The sequence below is a fragment of the Loxodonta africana genome, chromosome 11 (genome assembly GCF_030014295.1).
Source record: "Loxodonta africana isolate mLoxAfr1 chromosome 11, mLoxAfr1.hap2, whole genome shotgun sequence".
Classification (NCBI taxonomy): domain Eukaryota; kingdom Metazoa; phylum Chordata; class Mammalia; order Proboscidea; family Elephantidae; genus Loxodonta; species Loxodonta africana.
In genome coordinates this window covers 5,257,193-5,282,620 of record NC_087352.1, presented here as the reverse complement: position 1 = coordinate 5,282,620, position 25,428 = coordinate 5,257,193, and the positions used below count along the sequence as shown (strand labels likewise).

At 54.7% G+C, this 25,428-nt stretch overlaps 1 protein-coding gene and 1 long non-coding RNA gene across 5 annotated transcripts; one reads left to right on the top strand and one right to left on the bottom strand.

Moving 5' to 3' along the window:
- Window positions 1–319: 319 nt before the first annotated feature.
- LOC135232760 (uncharacterized) lies at window positions 320–12,209 on the bottom strand. Of its 3 annotated transcripts, none has more exons than XR_010323310.1 (3): window positions 11,437–12,209; window positions 841–1,000; window positions 320–655 (listed from the first exon to the last, which is right to left on the bottom strand). It is a non-coding gene; the product is annotated as an uncharacterized LOC135232760 (long non-coding RNA). The 3 variants fall into 3 exon arrangements; XR_010323308.1 differs by having other exon boundaries at window positions 321–655; window positions 841–1,025; XR_010323309.1 differs by having other exon boundaries at window positions 328–655; window positions 841–1,025; window positions 11,652–12,208.
- On the top strand, window positions 9,054–25,343 carry PRX (periaxin). 2 transcript variants are annotated; one of them, XM_003420779.3, is made up of 6 exons: window positions 9,054–9,131; window positions 9,215–9,313; window positions 9,437–9,562; window positions 12,505–12,661; window positions 17,198–17,394; window positions 17,998–25,343. In XM_003420779.3, the coding sequence occupies exons 3-6, from the start codon at window positions 9,536–9,538 to the stop codon at window positions 21,742–21,744; spliced, it is 4,128 nt and encodes a 1,375-aa protein (XP_003420827.3). In that variant the 5' UTR covers window positions 9,054–9,131; window positions 9,215–9,313; window positions 9,437–9,535; the 3' UTR covers window positions 21,745–25,343. The 2 variants fall into 2 exon arrangements, with proteins under 2 accessions (XP_003420827.3, XP_064149731.1); XM_064293661.1 differs by having other exon boundaries at window positions 9,110–9,313.
- The last annotated feature ends 85 nt before the right edge of the window (window positions 25,344–25,428 follow it).

Sequence of the window (25,428 nt, the reverse complement as noted above, 5' to 3'; positions counted from 1 at the left end):
AAGGTTATGGAACATACCACCCTTTCAGGTATCTTAAGCAGCTAGGTTTGGCTGGAATGAAGAGCAGAGCAGTAAGCCATGGGGGCTGCAGGGACTGACAAGCACCAGGGCACCCAACACCCTGGATGGTGGGCTTTACTCCAAAGGCACTGGGGAGCCATGAGGTAGAGACCCCTCTGATTGCTGTGTGTGGATGAGGTGTAGGGGGAGACTGGAGACCAGGAGCCCAGTGGGGAGGGCGGGGGGGGGCGGGCCAAGGGGAGGGTAAGAGGCTGTGGGGCTGATGGGAGGGGTGGAAGAGGGGTCCAGGGCTGGCTCTAGCCGGGGGATCAGGGAATGGTGAGGCCACCTGTATATTAGTCATCTAGTGCTGCTATAACAGAAATAAAACAAGTGGATGATGGCTTTAACAAAGAGAAATTTATTTTCTCACAGTACAGTAGGCTAAAAGTCCAAATTCAGGGCGTCAGCTCCAGGGAAAGGCTTTCTCTCTGTTGGCTCTGGAGGAAGATTCCTTGTCATCAGTCTTCCCCTGGTTGAGGAGCTTCTCAGGCGCAGGGACCCTGGGTCCAAAGGACACACTCTGCTCTCAGTGCTGCTTTCTTGGGAGTATGAGGTCCCCAACTCTCTGCTTGCTTCTCTTCCCTTTTATCTCCTAAAAGATAAAAGATGGTGCAGGCCACACCCCAGGGAAACCCCCTTTACAATGGATCAGGGAGGTGACATGAGTAAGGGTGGTGTTACAATCCCACCCTAATCTTCTTAACATAAAATTACAATCACAAAATGGAGAACAACCACACATACTGGGAATCATGGCCTAACCAAGTTGATACATACATTTTGGGGAGACATAATTCAATCGATGACACCATCTCTGAGGCTGGGACCAGGAGGAGAAGCAGGTCTGGGGTTGGTCCTGGGGCCAGCGAGGGACAGAGTGGGTGCAGACACCCAGGGGAAGCATCCAGGAGGTGGCTGGATCTCTGAGACTGGAGCTCTGTGGAGAGGGCAGGGGAGCAGAACTGGGCATGGAAAATAAAGGATGGGGGTGAGGAGGACATCGGTTTCCCTTGCTGGCCTGGGTGGGGCCTGGCAGTGAGGCAGGGCAGGGCAGGCACTAGCTGAGCCTCCTGCTTGGCTCAGTCTGGGCCCAGAGAGGGTGGTCCCCGATGGAGAAGCTTCCACCTCCTCCCCTAGCCCCTCAGGATGTCCTGTGTTTACTGAGGTGGCCTTGGCCGGAACCAGGACCTGGTACCACCCCTAAACTTAGCTTCCCTGGCCACACCCCCTTGGGTGAAGGAAAGCAAGATAGAGACAAAGATAGAGACAGAGAAAGAGAGGAACACAAAGAGAGAGAATGAGACAAAGAGACAGAGACAAGGAAAAAGGGCAGAGACAAAGAGAGGAAGAGAGACAAAGAGAGACATGGACACACAGAGAGACAGCCATTTCTGATAAAAACTCACAGCAAACTAGGAATGGAAGGAACTTCCTTAACCTGACAAAGGGCAGCTACAACAAGCTTACAGCTACTACCATACTTAATGGCAAAAGACTGGACGTTTTTCCCCTAAGACTGAGAACAAGCAAGGATGTCTGCTCTCTGAGACAGGGAGAGAGAAAGAGAGTAAGCACCATCCTCCCTTTTCTCTTAGATCCCCAGCAGAGACAGGTGGGTTTTCTTCCCTGCTCCGGCCCTGGCCTGTAGCTCTCAGACTCTTTCCCCCGTCAAATGCTTAAAAGCTCAGCTCTGACTTCGTCCCTCCCACAGCTCCCCAGGACCCTATGGTTCTGTTTACCCCTGGGCCTCTCAGCTCCCCCTCACACACTCACATTAACCAACTTTTCAAGTGTGCCCACCCACTTCAGAGCCTTTGCACAGGCTGTTCCCACTGCTCAAAACACTCCCTCCTTCATCCATCACCCACAGTCTTGTATTAACACCTATGCATCCTTAAGGTGCCAGTTCAAATGTCACCTCCTCCAGGAAGCCCTCCTGGGCCTTCCCGATAGTACCAGAGCGTCAGGGCCCTCTTATAGACTGGGGTCCACTTTTGATGGCACTTAGCTCAGTGTGTAATTAGACATGTGTTTCTCTGATCGCTTCCTTAATGTTTGTCTCCCTCCCATCCCCAGACTGTGAGTCCCATGAGGGCAGTCATGGTCATTGCTGTGTCCCCAGCACAGCCCAGCACAGAGGTAGACACTGGAGGTATCAGTGACTGGCTGGTGAATAAATGTTAAATGAGGAAGAGATGCTTAGGAAGGGACGTGTTTGACCCTGGGGAAGCAGTTGTGAACAAGGACATGGTCTTTAGCTCCTAGACATCTCTTCATTATTTTAGTTGTTGTTGGGAATATACACTGAACATGCATCAATTCACCAGTTTCTACATGCACAGTTCAGTGACATCGATGACATTCTTCATGTCATGCAAACATTCTCCTAATCCTCCCCTATTAACATAAGCTCACTCCCCCCAAGGTTCCCATCTAATCTTTCGAGAGCTGTCGTTAATTTGATCCCATACAGGTAGTTCTTCAAAGAGCATATGCTCAAGGCAGACATTCTTTACTAGTTAAGCTAAACTATTGTTTGGTTTTAAGAAGACTTTAGGGCATATTTTTGGTTTAAGGTTTAAAGATTATCTCAGGGCAATAGTTTCAGGGTTTCATCCAGCCTCCATGGCTCTAGGAAGTCTAGAGTCCATAAGAATTTGAGATTCTGTTCTACAATTTCCCCCTTTTGATCAGGATTCTTCTAGCTCCTGGACATTTCATATGTGCTGAATTCTCTCTGGAGTCAGGTCCTTTGCCCACAATGTTCCCTCTGCCTATAAAACTCTTCCCTTCCCTCTTCTCTTACATAGCTTCCATGGGTCATTCAAGTCTCAGCTCAGATGTCCCTTCCTCCAGGAAGTCCTCCCAGACCCCCCCTTCCTAGGCTGGGGCAGGTGCCTCCTCTGGGCTTCCACAGGCTTCTGGGATACCCCATCAAGGTCAGAACCTCTTTGGTCTGTGTGTCCCCAGTCCTGACCCCAACCATTCTGGTTTGTCTCCCTGTTGGGTCTGTGAAAGCAGACCCAGGTTGTCTCAGTCACACTGTGCCCCTAGCATCATCCAGCCTGGGGCCGGGGAAACAACCAGGTGCTCATTGAACGTTTGCTGACATTGGATAAAGGACTGCTCTCTGTTTCCTCCTCCTCAACAGTCAGGTTTTAGCTCAGATGTCACCTCTTCCAGGAGTCTTCCCTGAGCCTGTCCCCCGGGCTGCATTTAGGTCTGTCAGGGTCCCCAGTGACCAGCAAAGGGCCTGGCACCAAACAAGGGTTTGTGAATGAATACATGAACAAATGAATGTTTGAATGAATCAATGAATGAGAGAGAGAGAGGGAGACTGCAAGAGGGTGAGGGTCTCCTCAGGCCCATCAGCAGCCTCTGGCCACGTTGTCCTGTCTACCCCTACAGGCAGGAGGGCTCTGGCCAGGTTCCAGCCACACCCCACCCCTTGGAGACTGCCAGGGCTGGAAGGCGTTTCCCACCGCTCAGCACATTCCGGCCTTCTCCAGCAGCCGCGAGTGGGCAGGGGGCATTTCGGGGAGAAGTGGGGAGGCCCTAGCATTCTGGGATTCTGCTAACCCGTTCCTGATCCCCTAGTCCCTTGGGAGTAGGCCCCAAGCCCTTGGTGAGGGGTAGGGGGCAGGTCCATGGCGGGAGCAGCAAGCTGGTGTGAGGGGCGGGGCTGCCGACTGAGGCAGGGGCCTGGTGCCGGTGCCTGGCTGGACAATGGGGCTGAAGCTGCTGACGCGCACTTTGGGGGTAATCCCCCAGCCTCCTCTCAGCCCTGGCCCCAGGCCTGGACTCAGAGTGCCCAGCGCAGCCGAGGCGGCGGCCGGGAGGGTGCAGGGGCATGTGGGGGTACTTGTGCTCCCTGTGCCGCCCCCCGGGGTCTGGTGAGTCAGGGTGAGCTGGGGACAAGCTGGGGGCCAGGGGATTGGGGTGAGGCCCACAGCGTTGGCTTGGGAGTTGGACAGGTCTGGGTTCAGACTCTCGGGTGGGTACCTTGGGTGGCTCTCTTACCCCCTTGGAGCCTCCTTATCTGACACAGAGGGGATACAAGAGCATAGTGGGCTCTTGGGGCTCTGGATCCTAGCTCCACCACCTCTTGGCTGTGTAGCTGCAACTTGGACATACTTCGCCCACCTTTCACCTTTGATTCCCAGAGCAGAGCTTTAGGTGCCCAGCATAGTATTTTGCACATCCTAGGTGCTCCCCAAAATGGCAGCTCCATTAAACAGAGAAGTGGAGCTCCTCCAGGCCTGGTCTCATTCAGGCCAAAAGCCCCTGGAAGTCTAGCCATGTCCCCTAATTTGTGTGAATAACAATAATACAAAATACTTGGGAGTAGCACTCACTCTGTGCTAAAATCAAGCCAAACCCGTTGCCGATGAGTTGATTCTGAAAGGACAGAGTAGAACTGCCCCACAGGGTTTCCAAGGAGCAGCTGGTGGATTCGAACTGTCAGCCTTTTGGTTTGCAGCTATTTCTCTTAACCACCGCCATCAGAACTCCCACTCTGTGCTAGGCACTGTTTTAAGTTTTTAGTCTGTTTTAACTGGTTTAATCCTCAACCCACCTGGAGGTAGGCATTTTTACAATCCCTGTTTAGAGGTGAAGAAACTGAGGCCCAGAGAGATGCCATGGCTTGCTCAAGGTCACATAGCCAGAAAGTGGCCAAGCTGGGATTTGAACTGGGAGATAGAGTGGAGGGAGCTTATCTCAGGGACCCCGGGAACCCACGGGGCCATGCCCGGGTCAGGGAGCCAGGACAAGGTGGTGATGGGTGCTGAGTCTCCAAGTACATGTAGTGACATGCAAACCCCTGGGGAGGAGCTCATGGTGGAAGTCTTAGACCAGGCGAAGGAGAGGTGGCTGACTCTTGGCTCCCTGCCCTCTGGAGGATGGATGTAGCTGGCAGAGGGGGCTGTTTGTTTCCCTGCCACCCACTGCCTGGTGACGTCACGCCCTGGCAGCCAATGGCTGGGGTCTTCCCCTCCTCCCTGTTCCCATTCCTTTTCCCCCCCAGCCTGGGGCTGGGACCCAACAGACGGACTGGAGCTCTGGAGGTGTCTGGAGGCCCAGCGGTAAGGAATCAGCAGGCCGGTCCTCTTTGGGCCGGGCTGAGAAGTGGTGGGAATGAGATCCAGGGTCCTGGGAGGTGCTGGGAGGGTGCCTGCAGCTCAGGAGGAACAGGCTTTGGAGCTAGGCCCAAATTCCCATCTCTGGTTCTGTAGCCTTGGGCAAGATACTCCACCCCTTGTGCCTCCATTTTCCCATCTCTAAAATGGGATCACAGAGGCCCCCTCACAGGGCTGGTGTGAGAGTGAATGAGTTGTTGCTTATAAAGGGCTGGGGCAGTTGGCTGGGTTGGGGCAGGTTTTCTAGGCCCTGGAATAGGGGGCTGCGCCGGTTGCGCTGCCTGAAGTTCTTCTTTGGTGGGGGAAAGTGGGGGTCACTGGGGAGCAAAGGCTGGGCATGAGACAGAGAGGTAGACACTTCCCCCATATACACCCTGTTGCTGTCAGAGACTAAAGAAAACCAAACTCTTTGCCGTTGAGTCTATTCCAATTCATAGTGACCCCATGGGACGGGGTAGAACTACCCTATAGGGTTTCCAAGGCTGTAAATCTTTATGAAAGAAGAAGCAGGCTGCCACATCTTTCTCCCACGGAGTGGCTGGGTTCAAACTGTTGACCTCTCAGTTAGCAGCCAAGTGTTTAACCACTGCACCACTATGGCTCCTATGAGAGACTAATCCACTGCTATCGAGTTGATTCCAACCCATAGCGACCCTATAGGACAGAGTAGAGCTGCCCCATAGAGTTTCCAAGGAGTGCCTGGCAGATTTGAACTGCCGATCTCTTGGTTTGCAGCCCTAGCACTTAACCACTATGCCACCAGGGTTTCCTGTCAGAGACTAAAAAAAAAAAATTAGCTTACTTTAATTGAGCACTTACTATATCCTGGGACTATTCCAAGTGCCTTAAGTCTGTTGTGTACTCACAAATCCTTGCAGCCACTTTTATTGTCTCCATTTTACAGATGAGGAAACTGAGGCCCTGAGAGGTGAAATCCCTTGCCTAAATACTCATACTAAGGAAGTGCTGGAGTGGGGATTTTAACTGAGGCAGCCCAAGGCCATTCCCTTAACTTCCAAAAAAAACCAACCAAATTCACCGCCATCGATAGAGTTGAGTCGATTCCTACCATCCAAGACAGAGTAGAGCTGCCCCACAGGGTTTCCAAGGAGCGGCTGGTGGATTCAAACTGCCAACCTTTTGGTTAGCAGCCATAACTCTTAACCACTGTACCAGGAGGGCTCCTAACTCCCTCCCCACCCAGTAAATGGCCTCAGATGGTGTCCAGTGGCCTGGGTGAGTCAGGTGAACCCCCCCCCCCCCGCAACTCCCATTGCCAAGGGCACCAGATCACAGGCTCTGAGTGGGGAAAATTCCCAAACGAGGCTGGCAGCAGCCACTGTGGGGAAGAGGGCACAGAAGGCAAACCCTGGGGATTCCTCAGCAGGACCCAAGCCCCAGCCCCTCCCCCCAGCCACTCTGAAGGATACAAGTGGCATCTGAAATAGGTAACTGAGCTGTACCTGCCCCAGAGAGCTGTGGCGAGGATTTAACGAGGGCGAAGGCAGGGAAGGAGCTTAGCACATAGTAAGAGCCCCAGAAACGGGGATTGTGAGGGTTCTGGGAGCTCAGGCATGTACCAGGCCAGTGCCACAGTATGCACTCAAGAAATGGAGCACCAGGGGGGCTTCCCCTACAGGCCTTCCCCAAACACAAGCCAGGGACCCTCCCCCCAGCAGTACGCCCACTCCCTCTTCTGCCCAGTGGGATGGGCAGAGCTGGGAACAGAGAGTGCCTGGGGTGGGGTGGGTTTCCTTCCGAAGCTGCCCCCACCCCACCTCAGAAGCTGGGAAAGTGGCTCAGGAAGGCCATCGTTGAGCTAAATATAACCTGGGGCTGGGCGGCTGTCCCAGGGAGGGCTGAGGAAGGAGGGCACTCTGTCTTGCCCTGGCCTGGCTGAGCTTCCGGGGCCAGGCTCTGGGTGTGACCCCTGCTGCCTGAACCTCGAGCAGGGCGCTTGTGGCCCAGGAGACCCCCTATTCTATCCTATCCCCCCCACCTCCAAGTGCTAGGTTTCTGCCACTCCCAGCTCAGGAAGCTATGGTGTGCCATGGTCCTGGTTAAAGGGACAAAGAGTTAGCTTTTCAGACCTGGGTTCAAATCCCAGCTTTGTCACTATGAGTCTCTCAAAGCTCATTTACTCATCGTAAAATGGGGTCCTGTGAGACCACATTCGTAAAGTACCTGCCCAGTCCAGGGCTGACACTGACAAGGCCCCTCTAAGGATGCCTCTTTCTGGCACCCCCAGCCCCTGCTGTCCAACCCCGCGCCTGCCCCTGCAGCCCCACTGGGGTTACCCCAGTGCCCAGAGTCTCCAATACAAGTTATGTGTGGTGTAGGGATCAAGGTTTTTTTTCTGTCCCTTCCTGGCTGTGTGACCCTGGGCAGGTCACTTCCCCTCTCTGAACCTCAGTTTCCACAGTCACCACATCCAGGGTGATTTTGAGGCCTGTGGGTCGCAGCACAGGGCCCAGTTCAGAGGAAATACTCCAGACGTGGGAGCTGGCCCCAGAGAACTCTGTGCCATGCTTGGAGGGGCTGGGGGCTCAGAGTGGTAGCGGAGGAAGATACAGAGACCAGGACTCCCTAGGAAACCCAGGGAGGACCCCTGGGACACGGTGGGGGGCCGGCGGGTGGAGCGGGTGCAGCAGAATGTTGTGGGGGGTCCCTGTGTCCTCTGTCCAGGTCGGTAAGGGAAGACTATGAAGGGCCATTGTGTGGCTGGGGGTGGGTGGAAGCGGGTGGAATGTGACTGGGCACAGCAGATGGACCATTGTTTGGGGGAATGTGCCTCGTGAGGCCTGACCTTTCCCTGTGGAGTGGGGGCTGGCAGGCTGGCATGCCAGGTGGGGGCCGGGGGGGCAAGCCCTGAGTCGGGGAGTGGGGGGGGGGGGAGGCAGTATCCGTCGCCATTTCTCCAGAAGGACCTGGAGGGAGGCTGTGTGTGAATCCCAGCTCTGCCTCCTTCTCACTGTGTGGTCGGTCTTGGGCCAGGTCCCTTAGCCTCTCTGAGCCTGTTCCCTCCTCTAAAACGGGGAGAGGGTCTTCTGTGGTGAGGCAGAAGGTCTTAACCCAACCCACTGCCCACTGCTGAGTCAATTTCAACTCATAGCGACCCTATAGGACAGAGGAGAACTGCCCTATAGGGTTTCCAAGGAGCAGCTGGTGGATTCAAATTGTCAGCCTTTTGGTTAGCAGCTGAACGCTTAACCACTGCACCAACAGGGCTCCGGTCTTAACCCAGGGACTAATAAAGAGTACTCACTCAACACCCATTGTGATTATTATTACCTGTATAGGGGACTGGAGCTTTCAGACAAGTCCAAGTCCCGGCTCAGCCGTCTGTGACTTGGGCAAGTGACCTCTCCTCTTTGAGCCCCAGTCATCTCCTCTGTAATGTGCTCAATAATAGTGCTGACTTGACAAGGCTGTTCCGAGGCCTATTACATGCCGTGATGCCTGTGGGGCACTCGGCCCAAGGTCATGACCACAGGACGTTCTTAGTAATAACAATAATGGCAAGTATTCATAAGTGCTTACCATGCGCCAGGCAGCTTGTATTTATTAACTCGTTTGACCCTTATGACAGCCCTGCAAGGTAGGTGCTCTCATTCTCCCCGTTTTACAGATAAGGAAACTGAGGCACAGAGACGGAGGTGGTTTGCCCACTGGGAGTACACGGGAGTGGCTGTAATTATTTTATGGTGAATTTGGCCCCCCCGGGTCAGCCAAGGTGGGTGGGTGTGGAGGTTCTACTGCCAGACAGGTCTAGTGTCCATTCTGACTTTACCATGTGCTGTGTCACCAGAGCAATGGCTCTCAGGAAGCAATGGGGGTTGGGGGGAGGGGGGTGAGCCGATAATACTGTTTGTGTTATTCTTCTTAGAGCCCCGGACTCAGGAGGCCCAAGGAGCACGGGGTGACCCTGAGGTAAGCACCGGCTGATGCCACACGCCCTTACCTGCCTGCCCCTGGCCTGGCTGGAGCCTCATGCCCTGGTCTCTCCCTGGCAGGCAGCAAGACTCCAGAGGAAGGGTGTGAGCCCTGCAGACGGCTGCACGGCACCCCGGGCTGGGCTCCTGCTAGGAGGGGGTGCCTGCGCCCAGGCAGCGGTGAGAGCGTAGTTGGGCTGGGGGCCCCTTTCCGCTTCCAATACCCACCCTGACCTCACCCTTTAAGCCCAGCCTCCAGCCCATCCTCTCCTGGCCTCAAGCCCCCATCCCTGTGCCCCGCAGGCTCAGAGGCAGCTGCTCCATGCAGAACTGAAGCTGGTCCTGCAGCAGAAGGGGGAGAGGAAGCAGGAGCCTGGGGCCTGCGTGACTCCCAGCAGCACCATGGAGGCCAGGAGCCGCAGTGCTGAGGTAAGCAAGACCACCCCTGTGATGAGGGCTTCTGGGGCCTGGAGGGGGGCTGGTAGTGCCAAGACACAGGTCAGGGCAGCAAGGAGATACTTTTCGGCTTCTCTGTGCCTCCATCTGCTTATCTGTGAAATGGGAATAGCAACAGGGTCTATTTCATGGGTCACTGTGGGGGGACAAGGAGAATAATAACATATGTAAAATGCTTAGCACAGTACCTGGCATAGTCTAAGATTAAAGAAACTAAGTCATTGGAGCATAAAGGAGTTAAATTAATGCACTGAAGAAAATCCAGCAGAGATCCTTCATCAAGAAAGGCAGTATGGCGTAGGGGTTAAAGACCTGGGCTGTGGACACAAGGGCTCAAAGCCTAGCCATGCCACTTCAGCTAAGCAGCCCTGGGCAGGTGACCTCACCTCCCTGAGCCTCGGTTTCCCCATCGGTGGAATGGGGCAATGGTCCCCACTTCAGGTGTTGATGACTCACACTTGAGTCATCTGCATAGGGCCTGGCACCTAGAAAGCCTCCTTTCATGCTAACTGCTGTCACTGTTACTATGGTAGACTATGGGCATTGACTGGGTCCTAAGTATAGCAGGTACAGAGTGGACCTACTTTTTACAGGAGCCAAGCTGGGGCTGGGGGAGGCAGGCAGATGGTAAAGCTCTAGGAATGTCACTGCCTACAGGATGGCCTACGGGCTCTGGGATCACAGACCTGAGGTCAAGGCCCAGCGGCTTAACTTGCTGGGTGGCATTAGGCAAGTCACATCACTTCTCTGGGCCTTAGTGCCCCCCTGTGTGACCGCTCAAGGCTGTGGGGAGGATGAAACGAGATGCTACACACACAGCCCAGGGCCTGCTAAGCAAAGCGTGCTGGTGACAGCCATGTTGCTCCCTGCTATGATTCTTATTTCTCTTCCCACTTTGCCCCCACCCAGCCCCTTAGTCCCCCCAGGGCCACTGCTGTGGAGCATCTATCTAACCCAGACCTGCCTTCCCCTTTCCATGCCCTGGGCTCAACTCCTGGGCCTGCCTGGATGCCGGGCCCATTACAGCGACTCCTCAGATTCCCACTGCTTCGAGTGTCAGCTCACAATCAGAGACCCCTTCCAGTACACCCATGTCACTCAACCTTACAGCGGGCAAACAGGCCCAGAGAGGGCAAGGTTCTCCCCCAGAGGTATACAGCAGATTGAGGTTCCAGATGGATGTGGAACCCAGGTCTCTCACTGCCTCTTCTGGGAAGCTGTGATGTGAACCCCAGCGTGCTGCTGGGCCAGGGCCAGGTCAGCACCATTTACAGTAAATGCCAGGCATGCCACGTCTGCTGGTCCACCGTTTATTACCCACGCAGCCCCCTTTGACTGGATTCCCTCTCCCATGGGCGTTAGGCAGGTCTTGGGGTCAGAGCCCACAATAGTGCACAGTGTCACACACATTCAGGCTCCACTGAGGCCAGTCTCCCCCCTCACACCCCATCCCGCACCAGAAGGCCCTTTCCTTGGAATCTCATTCTCTCCCCACCCCTTGTTCTGCTGTCACTAAAGCCCTTCCCTATCGCTCAGTCTGCCTGTGAAATATATGTCCCCACCCTTTCTCTCACCCTAGCTCTGCACAAACACCCTGGCCACACCCCTCTCATATCTTTGGCACCCTTCCATACTCCATTTGGAGTCCCTAGGTCGTGTAAATCGTCAAGCGCTTGACTACTAGTCAGATGAGTGGTGGTTGGAACCCACCTAGAGGTGCCTCAGAAGACAGGCCTGAGGACTTGCTTCCCAAAGGTCACAGCCTTGAAAGCCCTATGGAGCAGTTCTACCCTGCACACCAGAGGTTGTTATGAGGCTCAGTTCACTCCACGGCAACACGGACATACCTCATTTGGCCCCTCTTCTTTGGCCTGGTTCTCTAGCTCCATCGTCCCAACCAGCCCCGCCTCTTGAGAGAGCACAGCCCTACCCCTATCTGGCCCTGCCTCTCTGACTCATCTCAGCTTCCCTGTTGTTGTCAGGTGCCCTCCAGTGGGTTAGGAGGCATAGCGACTCTCTGTACAACAGAACAAAATACCGCCCAGTTCTACGCCATCCTTACAATTGTTGCTATATTTGAGCCCATTGTTGCTGCCGCTGTGTCAATCCATCTCGTTGAGGGTCTTCCTCTTCTTCGCTGACACTGTATTTTACCAAGCGTGATGTCCTTCCCCAGAGACTGGTCCCTCCTGATAAGCAGTACAAAGTAGATGAGATGAAGTCTCACCAACCTCACTTCTAAGAAGCATTTTGGCTGTACTTCTTCCAGGACAGATTTGTTCGTTCTTCTGGTAGTCCATAGTATATTAAATATTCTTCGGCAATACACAATTCAAAAGCATCAATTCTTCAGTCTTCCTTATTCATCGTCCATCTTTCACATGCATATAGAGCGACTGAAAATACCACGGCATTAGTTCAGGCTCATCTTAGTCCCCAAAGTGACATCTTTGCTTTTTAACACTTTAAAGACGTCTTTTGCAGCAGATTTGCTCAATGCAATACATCCCTTGATTTCTTGACTGTTGTTTCCCTGCGTGTTGATTGTGAAGCCAAGTAAAATGAAACCCTTGACAACGTCAATATTTACTCTGTTTATCCCTCTAGCCCCCCCTCCCCCGCCCGGCCCCTTCTCTTCGACTCCGCCCTTCACCCCGCCCCTTCCGACGGTGGCCCTGGGGGCTCCGCAAGCCCCGGGCGCGGCCAAGCGGTTGAACGGTTCCTCGGTCGGAGCGGCCCACGCGCACGCTTAAAGGGGAGATGCACGAGTGGCTGGGCCCAGACGTCCTGCCTGAGCCACGCCAAGGGGCATGTGCCCCGAGGACCCCTTTAAGAGTCGTTTTTAAGCGCGATGGCGGGCTCTGGGCGAGGTCCGGCCCTAGTGTCCCATGGCGACCCCTGGCGGCCCTCTACAGGAGCTGAGGAGGGCAGAATTGGTGGAGATCATCGTGGAGACCGAGGCGCAGACCGGAGTCAGCGGCATCAACGTAAGCGGCGGTGGCAAGGAGGGAATCTTCATCCGCGAGCTGCGTGAGGACTCGCCTGCCGCCAGGAGCCTCAGCTTACAGGAAGGTGGGCGGGGCTGGGGGTTGGGGGCCGAGTCTGTCCCAAGGGGCGGGGCCGTCCTGTGGGGGTGGGGCTAGGAATCAAAGTTGCCTGCGCCGGGAGCTAGGCTGAGACTGGTTTCCGGGCATATGGGCGTGGCCTGAGATCAGGAGGCGGGGCTAAGGACTTGGGGCGGGGTTTTGTGCGCCAACATTGTATTGTGATTGCTCAGAGCCGGCTCTCGAGAGCCATTGTTTGGGTTTGAATCCCAGATTCGCTATTTACTAGCCCGTGCTTTCTGAGCTTGTTATCTCTAAAATGCGAATAATTCTAGTACTTACCTCTTAGGGTTATGACGTGGATTAAATGCGTCAGTATTTGAAAACACTTAGCATATACATAAGTCGTTCATCGTAAGCACTAAGTGCTAGTTACTGCTTTTGTAGTTGGGACAGGAGAAAAGGGGGTGGAGTTAACAACTTGGACGAGGTTAGGAGGGGAGCTTAGAGATGTTTTAGGAAAATGGATGAGGCTGATGTGATTTATTCATGCAACAATTATTTATTAAGCACCTTCTTTTTCCAGACATAATTCTAGGTGCTTGGGCTGCAGCAGTGAACAAAAATGACAAGAAATTTAAGCAAAAGTATAGAATTAATTGGAAGGTGATATGTGCTACAGATGCCAGGAGGGAGGCTACATTTTTAAATATAGTGGACAAAGAAGGGTAGAAAGGCCCAAAGGAGGTGAGGGAAGAAGCTATGTGGCCATCTGGAAGAGCGTTCCAGACAGAGGGAACAGCTGGTGCAAAGTCTTCTTCAAGGTGGGAGTGTTCCGGGCTTGTTGGAAGAATAGCAAGGAAGCCAGTGTGGATGGAATAGATTTAGTAAAGAGGAGAGTAAGAGATGAGATCAGAAAGGTAAGGGGAAGGGCAATTTTTAGAGGACTTTATATATAGGTGTTGTAGGGTAAAAACATCACAAAATTTAGTAAAGCAAAAATAAATTTTTATTCTGCATATATTCAAAAAGGCAAAAGTGGGAAGCGGACAAGCATGCTGCCCGAGCTCATGTCTGCCCGAGTCCAAGGAATATTACAGAATAAGCAAGAATGGGAAAATGGACAAGCATGCTGCTAGAGCCATGTCTGTCTGAGTCCAAGGAATATTACAAAATCATCAGTATATATTAACATTACAAATGGGTAAAATCATTGAAAGGTTCACCTTTTCACCAATTGGCTAAAAACTGTTCGATCAATGAGTCTACATTTTGCGTCATCTTTTTATTTTTAAAATTTTTTATTGTACTTTAGATGAAGGTTTACAGGACAAACTAGTTTCTCATTGAACAGTCAGTACACACATTACTCTGTGACACTGGTTAACAACCCCACGATATGTCAATACTCTTTCTTTTCAACCTTGGTTCCCTATTACCAACTTTCCTGTTCCCTCCTGCCTCCTAGTTCCTGCCCCTGGGCTGGTGTGCCCCTTTAGTCTCGTTTTGTTTTATGGGCCTGTCCAATCTTTGGCTGAAGGGTGAACATCAGGAGTGACTTCATTACTGAGCTGAAAGGGTGTCCGGGGGCCATACTCTCAGTGTTTCTCCAGTCTCTGTCAGGCCATTAAGTCTGGTCTTTCTTTTTGGGTTAGATTTTTTTTACATTTTTGTCCACTTCTGCGACCCTCTACTGTGATCCCTTTCAGAGCAGTCAGTGGTGGTAGCCGGGCACCAACTAGTCGTACTGGACTCAGTCTGGTGGATGCCGTGGTAGATGTGGTCCATTAGTCCTTTGGGTCAGTCTTTCCCTCATGTCTTAAGTTTTTTTCATTCTTCCTTGCTCCCAATGGTGTGAGACCAGTGGAGGATCCTAGATGGCCACTCACAGGCTTTTAAGGCCACAGATGCTACTCGCCAAGGTAGAATGTAAAACATTTCTGTTATAAACTATGTTGTGCCTATTGAGCTAGATGTTCCCTGAGACCATGGTCCGCACAGCTCTCAGCCCAGCAATTCAGTCCCTCAGGGAGTTTGGATGTGTCTCTGGAGCTTCCATGACCTTGCCTTGTGCAAATTGTGTTGGCTTCCCCATATTGTGTACTGTCTAACCCTTCATCAAAGTTACCACTTATCTATTGTCTATTTTCCATCCCCACCCCTACCCTCCGTGGTAATCATCAAAGATTGTTTCTTTTTGTGGGTAAACCTTCTCATGAGTTTTTACAGTCCTTTTGTGATTGACTATTTTACTCAGCATAATGTCCTCCAGGTTCATCCATCTTATGAGCTGCTTCACAGATTCATCATTCTTCTTTATCATTGCATAATACTCCATTGTGTGTACGTACCACAGTTTGATTATCTAGTCATCTGTTGATGGGCATCTAGGTTGTTTCCAGCTTTTTGCTGCTGTTGAATCATCTTAATAATCATTGGTACCAAAACCAAAAACCAAACCCAGTGCCGTCAAGTTGATTCCGACTCATAGTGACCCTATAGGACAGAGTAGAACTGCCCCATAGAGTTTCCAAGGAGCACCTGGCGGATTCGAATGGCCGACCCTTTGGTTAGCAGCCGTAGCACTTAACCACTACACCACCAGGGTTTCCATCGTTGGTACAGGTTTCAGTAATGACAGAAGGGTCTTCGTTGGTCCAACAAATTTCCTATTCACTAAATGCTAATAGAAAAAGTTAAGAGTGGAAAATCCTTTGTGTTCTGTTTGATTGGTTTATGTGAAAGGTTTCCTAAAAGATGTTTTCCAAGATCAGGGCCCAGTTGATGTGTCCTTGTGAGTCCAGCTCCAGCTAGGTCACATTCTAGGACAGGGAATAATGGCTCCAATATTATCTCCTAAATCATAGGTCATGATGAGGATTTTGGTTTTTATTCTGGGAGGGTTGTAAGCAGAGGGACATGAACTGACTGTGTTGAAATGCTTCATTAACAGTAGAGTGTTGGGAGCAGAGAGACCAACAAGGAGGCTAACTACTGTGATTATTCAGGAAAGAGATGATGTTCAGGACCAAGGTTTGGGTTCTGAATGTATATGAAGGGAGAGCCTTCAGGACTGGATATGTGATGTGATGGAAAGAGAAGGGGTCAAGGATGTGTCCAGGGATTTTGACCTGAGGATGGAGTTGGTAGTCTTGCAAATGGGAAACATGGGCTGGAGCTGATTTGGAGAAAAAACAGGAGTGCGGTTTGGGTCTTGGAAATGAGAGGTGTCTCTTGGACAGCCAGGCAGAGATGTGGAGGGCCAGTTGGATATATGAGTCTAAGGTAGAAGGGGAGAGTGCTGGGCTGGAGAGACAGACTTGGGAGTGGTCAATATATTTAAAAAAACCCCCAAAAAACCAAACCCATTTTTGTCAAGTCGATTCCGACTCATAGTGACTCTGTAGGACCCCGTAGAACTGCCCCATAGGGTTTCCAAGTAGCGGCTGGTGGATTTGAACTGCCCACCTTTTCCTTAGCAGCTGAACTCTTAATCACTATGCCTAAACACCTGAATCCGGATGAGCTTCTCAAAAGAGTAAGAAGATACCATGTAGATGGAGAAGAGGCCTGAGCCCTGGGGCACTGTATCTTTAAGAGGTCAGGGAGACGTGGTGGAACCATCCTAGGAGACAGAGAAGGAACTGCCAGGAAGGCAGAAAGAAAACCTGAGGAAGTGGCAACTTGGAAGCCAAGTGAAGCAAGTGAATGAAGGAGAGAGACTGAAGTTGGGTCAAATGTTGAGTGGTCCAAGCAGGTGAAGTCTGGGACTTGATTATAGGATTTAGCTATGTGGAGGGCACTGCGGGGGGGACCTTGAGAGGAGCAGTTGAGGTGTGTGTTGGGGGGAAGACAGAAGTGTGGTTGGAGCAAGGTCAAGAGAGAGGGGGAAAGGGGAGAAGTGGGAACAATACTGCTAGATGAGTCAACGCATTTTGCTGTAAAGGTGAGCTGAGAAAGAGGGAGAGTGAGGTCAAGACACTTTTTTTTTTTTTAATGGGAGAAGTAATGGCATGTTTTTACATTGATGGGAATAATGTAAGAGAAAGGGGCAACTGCTGATGAAGGGGAGAGAGGAAAGAACTGCTGGAGGACGTCCCTGAGAAGGCAGTGGATGGTTGACCTGAGCTAGGGATTAGGGACAGGAAGGAGAGTGGAGTAATCGTTACAGGACCAGGGGGTTGGGTAGATGGGGTGGGAGCTTCTAGAAGTTTCCTTCTGATTCTGTTTTCTCAGTAAAGGAAGCAAAATCAGCAGCTGAAATATGAGAATAGGGGGGGAACGTGCCCTGGGGTCGCTCCAACTCAGTGACTCTATAGATTGGGAAAGGGGTGTGAAAAGGTTGGGGGTGGTGCGCGACCTGAGTGGGCGTGGCCTTGTTCTGTGGTGTGGGGAAGAGGGGGCCCTAAGGCCGGGGATATTTGCGGCTCCGCCCTTTGCTCTGGGTGGGCAGGGTGGACCCAATTGGGGTGGGGCCTCAGTGCCCTGGCTCCAAGGACATGGGCGAACCAGGCCTGGGTGGAGCTGGGAAATGCCCAGCTTTCCGCCTCCACCTTGCCCACAGGGGACCAGCTGCTCAGCGCCCGCGTGTTTTTTGAGAACTTCAAGTACGAGGACGCTCTACGCCTGCTGCAATGTGCGGAGCCCTACAAGGTCTCCTTCTGCCTGAAGCGCACTGTGCCCACTGGGGACCTGGCGCTGCGGCCCGGGACTGTGGCTGGCTACGAGATCAAGGGCCCCCGGGCCAAGGTGGCCAAGCTGGTACGCGTGCTCAGCCCGGCCCCGGCCCTGGATTGTCCCGGCGACCCCATCTCTGCGCCGTGAGCCCCACTCCCCACCACCGTGGGCCAGTATTGTTACTAACCTCACCGCTAATCTCACCTTTCTGCCTCTGTTCTCCTTCCCTAAACTCTTCCCTGGGGAGGAGGGTCCCACTGTCTCCAGACTATGGCCCTCATCCATTTCGGAGAGGCAGCCCTACCTAGTCCTGAACTGGGGTACTGGGAACCACAGAGGCCAGGTTCAAGGCTGAGTGTTACTCACTTGCTGCTGAGTGACCCTCAGCAAATTTCTTTCCCTCCCTGTGCCTCAGTTTCTCCATCTTTAGAACGAGGGTGTTGGAGAACATCCTGGGCAGAAACCTAGAAGTCTTGGGTCCCGGTTCCTACATGCCCGTTGACCCACTGTGAGATTCTGAATGAATGCCTTTGCCTTCCTGGGCAGTAATGGGGAAATAACAGGCAGGAAGTGGGGATGGTGTTTTGGGGGACAAGACCCTCTCACCCAACACATCCCCGTCCTGGTACAGTACCAGGTGGGGCTCCCCCTGTCCCACTGCCTCCCGCCTTTCTCCTCTCTCCCCAGAACATCCAGAGTCTCTCCCCTGTGAAGAAGAAGAAGAAGGTGGTGGTGCCTGGGGTCATGGGGGCCCCTGCAGACCTGGCCCCTGTTGACGTCGAATTCTCCTTTCCTAAGTTCTCTCGGCTGCGTCGGGGCCTTAAAGTCGATGCCGTCAAGGGCCCTGTCCCAGCTGTCCCCGCCCGCCGGCGCCTCCAGCTGCCCCGGCTTCGGGTACGAGAAGTGGCTGAGGAGACTCGGGCAGCCCGGCTGGCCGCTGCCGCTCCTCCCCACAGAAAGGCCAAGGCTGAGGCTGAGGTGGCAGCGGGAGCCCGCTTCACAGCCCCCCAGGTGGAGCTGGTGGGGCTGCCAGGCGTCGAGGTGGGTGTCCCCCAGGTCTCAGCCCCCAAGGGGCCAGGGGAGGTGGCTCCCTCAGCCGTGGGGATTCAGGTCCCCCAAGTGGAGCTGCCTCCTTTGCCTTCACTACCTACTCTGCCCACACTTCCCTGTCTGGAGATCCGGGAAGGTGCTGTGGCAGTGACGATGCCCACTCTGGACGTGGCAGCACCTACCGTGGGGGTGGACCTGGCCTTGCCCGGCACAGAAGTGGAGGCTCGGGAAGAGGCACCTGAGGTGGCCCTGAAGATGCCCCGCCTCAGTTTCCCCCGCTTTGGGGCTCGGGCAAAGGAAGTTGCTGAGGGCAAGGTGGCCAAGGAGAGCTCTGAGGCCAGGGTGAAGGGGCCCAGACTTCGAATGCCCACCTTTGGGCTGTCTCTGTTGGAGCCCCGGCCTGCTGCCCCTGAAGCTGTGGTCGAGAGCAAGCTGAAGCTGCCTACCATCAAGATGCCCTCCTTTGGTATCGGGGTGTCAGGGCCTGAGGTCAAGGTGCCCAAGGGGCCTGAGGTGAAGCTCCTCAAGGCGCCTGACATCAAGCTCCCGAAAGTGCCCGAGGCGGCCCTGCCCGAGGTGCGACTCCCGCAGGTGGAGCTCCCAAAAGTTTCCGAGATGAAAGTCCCAGAGGTGAAACTCCCCAAGGTGCCGGAGATGGCTGTGCCCGACGTGCGGCTTCCAGAAGTGCAGCTGCCGAAAGTCCCCGAGATGGAGGTCCCTGAGATGAAACTCCCGAAGGTGCCTGAGATGAAGCTCCCTGAGGTGAAACTCCCCAAGGTGCCCGAAATGGCCGTGCCCGAAGTGCACCTCCCGGAAGTGCAGCTCCCGAAGGTTCCGGAAATGAAGCTCCCTGAGGTGAAGCTCCCCGAGGTGAAGCTCCCCAAGGTGCCCGAGATGGCCGTGCCCGACGTGCGCCTCCCTGAAGTGCAGCTCCCGAAAGTTCCGGAAATGAAGCTCCCCGAGGTGAAGCTCCCCAAGGTGCCCGAGATGGCTGTGCCTGATGTGCGCCTCCCGGAAGTGCAGCTCCCGAAAGCTCCGGAAATGAAGCTCCCGAAGGTGCCCGAGATGGCTGTGCCTGCAGTGCGCCTCCCGGAGGTGCAGCTGCCAAAGGTGTCCGAGATGAAACTCCCCAAGGTGCCCGAGATGGCCGTTCCGGATGTGCGCCTCCCAGAAGTGCAGCTGCCAAAAGTCTCAGAGATGAAAGTCCCCGACGTGAAACTCCCCGAGATGAAGTTCCCGGAGATAAAGCTCCCCAAAGTGCCGGAGATGACTGTGCCTGATGTGCCCCGCCTGGAGGTGCAGCTTCCAGAAATGCCCAAGGTTCCAGATGTCTGTCTTCCGAAGGCCCCGGAGGTGAAGCCGCCCAAGGCTCCAGAGGTGCAGCTCAAAGGTGCCGGGGCCGAGAACGCTGAATTTGGCCTCAAGATGCCCAAGATGACCATGCCCAAGCTGGGGAGGCCAGAGTCCCCGCCACGAGGCAAGCCAGGCGAGGCCGGCACTGAGGTCTCGGGGAAGCTGGTGACACTTCCCTGTCTGCAGCCAGAAGTGGGCGGTGAGGCTCGCGTGGGTGCCCCCTCCTTCACACTGCCCTCGGTGGAGCTGGACCTGCCAGGGGCCCTTGGCTTGGAGGGCCAGGTGGAGCGGGCAGAGGGCCCTGGGGTGGCAGCAGGGGTGGGGGAAGCAGGCTTCCGGGTGCCCTCTGTTGAGCTTGTCGTTCCACAGCTGCCCACAGTGGAGGTTGAGGAAGGGCGGCTGGAGGCAATGGAGATGAAAGTCAAATCCTCCTCCAAGTTCTCCCTGCCCAAGTTTGGACTCTCAGGGCCAAAGATGGCCAAGGCGGAGGCTGAAGGGGCTGGGCGAGCCACCAAGCTGAAGGTATCCAAGTTCGCCATCTCGCTCCCCAAGGCTCGGGTGGGGACCGAGGCTGAGGCCAAAGGGGCAGGGGAGGCAGGCCTGCTGCCTGCGCTTGATCTGTCCATCCCACAGCTCAGTCTGGATGCCCATTTGCCCACGGGCAAGGTGGAGGTGGCAGGGGCCGACATCAAGCTCAAGGGCTCCAGGTTTGCCCTGCCCAAGTTTGGGGTCAGAGGCCGGGACACTGAGGCTGGAGATCTTGGGTCAGGGTCGGCCGAGCTTGAGGGTAAGGGCCGGGGCTGGGATGGGAAGGTAAAGATGCCCAAGCTGAAAATGCCGTCCTTTGGGTTGGCTCGGGGGAAAGAAGCAGAAGTCCAGGGTGGGCGTGCCAGCCCAGGGGAAAAGCCAGAGTCCACAGCCAGGCATCTTAAGCTTCCCGAGGTGGAGCTGGCCACGCCGGGGACCGAGGAGGAAGGGCGGGCTGAGGGGGCAGCAGCTGTTAGCCGGGCGTGGCTGTCAGGCCTGCAGGTCTCCACGAGCAGGCAGGTGGGCACTGAGGGCCAGGAGGGGGCGCCGAGGATGCGCTCACTGGGCATCTCCCTGCCCCAAGTGGAGCTGACCAGCTTTGGGGAGGTGGGACTGGGTACCACCTCAGGGCAGCAGGCTGAAGGTACAACCCCTTCAGCAGAGGGCACAGCAGGCTACAGGGTCCAGTTGCCTCAGGTGACCTTGTCCCTACCTGGAACCCAGGTGGCCGGTGGTGAGCTACTGGTGGGTGAGGGTGTCTTCAAGATGCCTGCTGTAACCATGCCCCAGCTTGAGTTGGATGTGGGGTTGAGCCGTGAGGCACAGGTGGGCGAAGCAGCCACAGGCGAGGGTGGGCTGAGGCTGAAGGTTCCCACGCTGGGGGCAGGAGCTGGGGCGGGGGCAGAGGGGACTCAGGAGCAGTCTGTAGGGGCCGAGCACGCCTTCCGCCTCTCACTTCCCAACGTGGAGCTCTCACCACCCACCGTGGGCAGCCACGCCGAGTACCAGGTGGCAGAGGGCGAAGGGGACGCCGGGCACAAGCTTAAGGTGCGGCTACCCCGGTTTGGCCTGGTGCGAGCCAAGGAGGGGGCCGAGGAGGGAGAGAAGGTCAAGAGCCCAAAACTCAGGCTGCCCCGCGTGGGCTTCAGCCAGGGCGAGGAAGCCGCTGGGGAGGGCTCCCCCAGCCCTGAGGAGGAAGAAGAAGAGGGCACAGGGGAAAGAGCCTCAGGGCGTCGAGGCCGGGTACGCGTCCGCCTGCCCCGTGTGGCCCTAGCTGCCCCTTCCAAGGCCTCCAGGGGACAGGAGGGCGAGGCAGTTCCCAAGTCCCCTAGTGGGGAGAAGTCTCCCAAGTTCCGCTTCCCCAGGGTGTCCCTGAGCCCCAAGGCTCGGAGTGGGGACCAGGAGGAGGGTGGGTTCAGGGTCCGGCTGCCCAGTGTGGGGTTTTCAGAGACGGGGGCTCCAGGTCCCACCCGGATGGAGGGGGCTCAGGCTGCTGTCGTCTGAAGCCCCTGGCAGAGGAAACTCGCCTCCTGTCCCCCCTCCCTGCCCTCCCTCTGTCTTGTATGTGAGATAACCAGCACTAACTCTGAGAGGGTGGGAGGGGGGTGACTGACCAGGGCGGGGCGGCGGGCATGAGTGCCTGTATCTCGGCCACACCATGTGAATAAAGTAATCCAGAGGTAGCAAGTGTCTGGTCTCTGTGTGTGTTGTGGGGCGGGGCGGGGAGTGAGGAGGGTGGGGTGCGTGGAACAAAAAGAGCCCCAGAGCCACATAAACCAGAGACTCCATCGGCCTGAGACTAGAAGAACTAGATGGTGCCCGGCTACCACCTGACAAGGAACACAACAGAGTGTCCCTGACGGAGCAGGAGAAAAGTGGGGTGCAGAACTCAAATTCTAGTAAAAAGACCAGACTTAATGGTCTAACTGAGACTGGAGGAACCCCAGAAGACATGGCCCTCGGACTCTCTACTAACCCAGAATTAAAACCATTCCTGAAGCCAACTCTTCAGACTTAGACTGGACTATAAGACAAAAAATGATACTCATGAAGAGAATGCTTCTTAGTTCCAGTAGATACACGAGACTAAATGGGCAGCTCCTGTCCGGAGGCCAGATGAGAAGGCAGAAGGGGATAGGAGCTGGCTGAATGGACATGGGAAATCCGGAGTGGAAAGGAGGAATGTGTGGTCACATAGGGAGAGCAACTAGGGTCACATGACAATGTGTTTAAATTTTTGTATGAGAAAGTAACTTCAGCTGTAACCTTTCACTTAAAGCACAATTAAAAAACAAAAACTAGGTGGCCTTAAAAAAAAAAAAAAAAGAGCCCCGGAGGGAAAGTTTGAGGGGGACTTGAGCCTGGCTGGAGGGGAGCCTTTGGTATAGGGGGGACAAAGGCCACCCCTGGTCTAAGAAGATTCAGGGTGACCTTGGGATAGACTGGGGTGGGAGGCTGGTCTAGCCCTTCATCAGAGCGCAGCTGTGGGACCCCTCTGTTGGGGAATCCACATGTCCTAGGGAACTCAGTCACCCTGGGACAGGCCCCAGGGGCCCTAAGAGCAGATCGATACCCACTGTCCTCTTCCCGGCACCTCCCTGCCGCCAAGGGCGCCTTCGTGCAACCTGGCCTTCCACTTCCAGTCTGGCTGGTTTGACTGCCCATCCCAGGCCCCACCCAGGTAGGCCCCTTGTGCCCCTCTCCAGAACTGTGGGCTCAGAGCCTCCACCCTTGACACCTGGCTGCCTCTTAGGATTAGGCACCAGGGTCCTTCAGCCCCTGTCAGCGCTGGGCCTCAGCTGCCTCCCCACACCCCAACTAAGGATCTCAGCTGCTAAGCCCTCACCAGGGCATCCAGACACCCCCATGGGTCCCTGCCACACCCCTGACTGGACTAAGAAGGCATGTTCTCCAGTTCCAAATCATCTCTCCCCCACATCTGTCCTTCCCACTCTCTTCAAATCTTCTGTCCTCACCCACCGCCCCCCCATCCCAGAGGATGAGGCCCCGGCCCTTGAATCATCACAGACCCCCCTACTCAGACCTTTCTTTATGGGGCACACCCCTCCCCAGCCCACCAGCATTTCGGGGCATCCTCCCACCACAGCCCAGATCTGTCAGCAGTGGCCTCTCTGTGGCTATTCTGGGAGCTCCCTATCTCCCTGTCCTGCCTTCTCAGGGACCTTCGTCCTGAAAATTTCCACTTTCTTCTTAAGCTCCTTGGGCCCTCAGGCCCTCCTGGCCCCATCCACCGTCACACCCTCCCCGGGCTTCCGCTCCTCACCTTTGTGCTGACAACTCCCAAGTCCACGTGGGATCCGATGGCCTCCCAAATGCCTCCGCCAGGATGTCTCCTGGAAACTAGGAGGTTGTGTGAGCCAAGCTCCGACCCAGACTGCTCGGAGTCAAAGTCTGTCTCTGGCATCCTGTTGAGTGGCCATACCCACCCGTCGCCACTGAGTCAATTCTGACTCATGGCGACCCCATGTGTTACAGAGGAGAACTGCTCCACAGGGTTTTCTTGGCTGTAATCTTCACAGAAGCAGATCGCCAGGCTCTGGGTGGATTCAAACCGCCAACCTTTAGGTTAGCTGCTGACTGCACACTGCTTGTGCCTGGGTGACCATAGGCATTCTCAAAACTTCTTTGTGCCTCAGTTTTCTCTTCCATGAAATGGAACTATTGAAATTAGCTACATGAAAGAGAAGTCTCTGGTTCTTACTAGTATGTTTGTGAGGATTAGATAATGGTTGTAAAGCACCCAGTATGTGGTTAAATGTTTTGGTGTTAAATTTCCTAATCTGATCTCAGCATCTTCTCTCTCAACCTGTTCCTTGTCCGCCGCCACCCCATCTCAGAGACCACAAGCCAGAGCTCTGGGCCTCTTCCTGGATGGCTCCCGCCTTTCTCCCCAACTCATCAGTCCCGCAGCCTGTCCTCTTGGCCTCCTGAGTGTCTCATCCACCTCCCTCTTCCTCCCTCCCCAACCTCACCCACCTGAACCCTGCCCCGGCCTCCTTCCCAGCCTCTGGGCCTGCACACTTGCCCCCTGTCTTAGTCATCTGGTGCTGCTATAACAGAAGTACCACGAGTTGATGGCTTTAACAAAGAGAAGTTTATTCTCTCACAGTTCAGAAGTCCTGATTCAGGGTGCCAGCTCCAGGGGAAGGCTTTCTCTCTTTGACCTCTGAAGGAAGGTCCTTGTGGTGCATCAGTCTTCCCTGGGTCTGGGAGCATCTCAGGGCAGGAACCCCAGGTCCAAAGGACATGCTCTGCTCTTGGTGGTATGAGGTCCCCATGTCTCTCTGCTCGCTTCTCCCTTTTCTACCTCAAAAGAGATTGGCTTAAGACACTGCCTAATCTTGTAGGCCTCATCAATGTAACTGCCGCTAATCCATTTCATTACATCATAGTGATAGGATTTACAACACATAGGGAAATCACATAAAATGGTGGACAATCACATAATACTGGGACTCATGGCCCAGCTAAGTTGATAGATATTTTGGGGGGACACAATTCAGCCCATGACACCCCCTCCAACCCACCCCTTCTTCCCAGAGGAGTTTTTTGACACTCAAATCTGACCCTCCCCTCCCTTGCTCAAAGCCCTACCATGGCTCCCCAGTTTCTCAGAATAAAGCCTAAACTCCTCAGCTGGGGACTCAAGACCTTGTACAACCTGGCCCTGCCCAGCCACATGGCAGCCACCAACTGTGGCGGGTGTTTTCTAAACATAGACTTATACACACAAATGCTTTCAAGCCTCTGTCCATGCCATCCCTGTAGCCAGGAAAGCCTGCCTTTCCTCACTTCTGTCTGTAGGTACATACCGTACCTGTATGCCCAAGGTCCACATTTGTTCATCTCTCTCAGTCAACCCTTCACCTGTCAGCCTCTCCGGCGTTCCGCTACTGCGTGGGGGAGGGGGCCTGCCTGGTACCCCCCCCCCCCGCCATTCCAGCCAGGTCTCCAACAACAGAACCAGAGCCACTCAGCAACGCTGGAACTCATTCAGGGAGGCCTGGCGCCCCTCATCCCAAGCCAGGTGGGCTTCGGGGGAGGGGTGCAGCCCCTGGCAGACTCGCAGTTTGGCCGAGGGGGTAGAGGGGTGCCAGGGAGCCGGGGGCGAACCTCGCAGGGGGAGGCACGAGTGCGGTTGTCTTTCCCCCATTGGGGGGGCCCCGG

Excerpts from the sequence above, each read along its gene's own strand:
- PRX (XM_064293661.1), top strand. The coding sequence starts at position 9,146 with ATGCCACACGCCCTTACCTGCCTGCCCCTGGCCTGGCTGGAGCCTCAT. Across the intron at positions 9,563-12,504 it reads CCAGGAGCCGCAGTGCTGAG|GAGCTGAGGAGGGCAGAATT; the intron begins GTAAGCAAGACC and ends GGCCCTCTACAG. Across the intron at positions 17,395-17,997 it reads GGGCCAAGGTGGCCAAGCTG|AACATCCAGAGTCTCTCCCC; the intron begins GTACGCGTGCTC and ends CTCTCTCCCCAG.